Source organism: Malurus melanocephalus, unplaced genomic scaffold (genome assembly GCF_030028575.1).
Source record: "Malurus melanocephalus ecotype Western Australia unplaced genomic scaffold, MMel_1.1 scaffold_1027, whole genome shotgun sequence".
Classification (NCBI taxonomy): domain Eukaryota; kingdom Metazoa; phylum Chordata; class Aves; order Passeriformes; family Maluridae; genus Malurus; species Malurus melanocephalus.
Window position 1 is genome coordinate 107,064 of NW_026624259.1, and position 1,064 is coordinate 108,127.

A 1,064-nucleotide genomic window follows, 5' to 3' on the forward strand; every position below is an offset into this window, starting at 1 on the left:
TTTGTGGGATCTTTGGGCCCAGGATTTGGGGTGTAAGCAGAGGTCCTTAGGGCAGGGATTTGGGGTCTAAGTGGAGCTCCTAGAGCAGGGATTTTAGGGGATCTCTGGAATCAGGATTTGGGTGCCATGTAGGGCTCAGTGGAACAGGGATTTGGGGTCTAAGTGGAGCCCCCAGAGCAGGGATTTTAGGGGATCTCGGGGGCCAGGATTTGGGGTGCAAGCAGAGGTCCTCAGGGCAGGGATTTGGGGTGTAAGTGGAGCTCCCAGAGCAGGGATTTTAAGGGATCTTTGAGGCCGGGGTTTGGATGCCACATAGGGCTCAGTGGAACAGGGATTTGGGGGTTAAGCAGAAGGTCAGGGTGCTTCTGGGGGCAGGATTTGGGTGGCAAAGGGGGCCAAAGGGACAGGGATTTGGGGTGCAAGCAGAAGGTCCAGTGACTCTTTGGCATGAGGATTTAAGTGCCAAGAGAAAGTCAGCAGAATGGGGATTTGAGGGTGTAAAATGAGGCTTCCAGGGAAGGGATTTTAGGGTCTGGGGGCAGAGGTTTGGTGGGGACAAACAGAAGGTCCTGGAGAGGTTTCTGGGGACAGGACTTGGGTGGCAAGAAGGGCTCGGTGGGACAAGAATTTGGGAATGGAAGGGGAAGTCTCTGGGACAGATATTTGAGTGCCAAGTGGGGATCAGTGAGGCAGGGACATACACAGGGCAGGAAAGGGTTTCCCGGGGGTTTTAGGGGTCCCTGGGTGGGCTCAGAGCCTCTGTGGCCCCACACTCACACGTCTGGCAGTCCTGTTTCCCCTCGCCCCAGCAGTGCCCCTCGGCACAGAGCGCCCGGCAGTCAGGACCTGCATGGGGGAAAGCGTGAGCATGGGGTGCCAGGGGCGGCTGGAAACCCCCAGACCCCTCCCTGGCACCACAATCCCCCCTTTGGGGCACTCACAGCTGCGGGTGCGGGTGCTCTCCACCTGGATGTCGCCRCGGAACTCGTTGTGCCGGTGGAGGATGTCGCTCCACAGGATGGTCTCCTGGAAGCAGAGCTCGGGGTTCCTCTCGATGAGCACCC

General features: G+C 58.6%; 1 protein-coding gene across 1 annotated transcript in view; it reads right to left on the bottom strand.

Annotated features, from left to right (window-relative positions):
- ERBB2 (erb-b2 receptor tyrosine kinase 2) overlaps positions 1-1,064 on the bottom strand; it is a 13,622-nt gene that overhangs the window by 8,525 nt on the left and 4,033 nt on the right. Inside the window, exons 4-5 of the mRNA XM_057386666.1 lie at positions 942-1,064; positions 778-846 (exon numbers count right to left, since the gene is read on the bottom strand). Of these exons, the coding sequence (XP_057242649.1) occupies positions 778-846; positions 942-1,064 (192 nt within the window). The remainder of the gene's footprint in view (positions 1-777; positions 847-941) is intronic.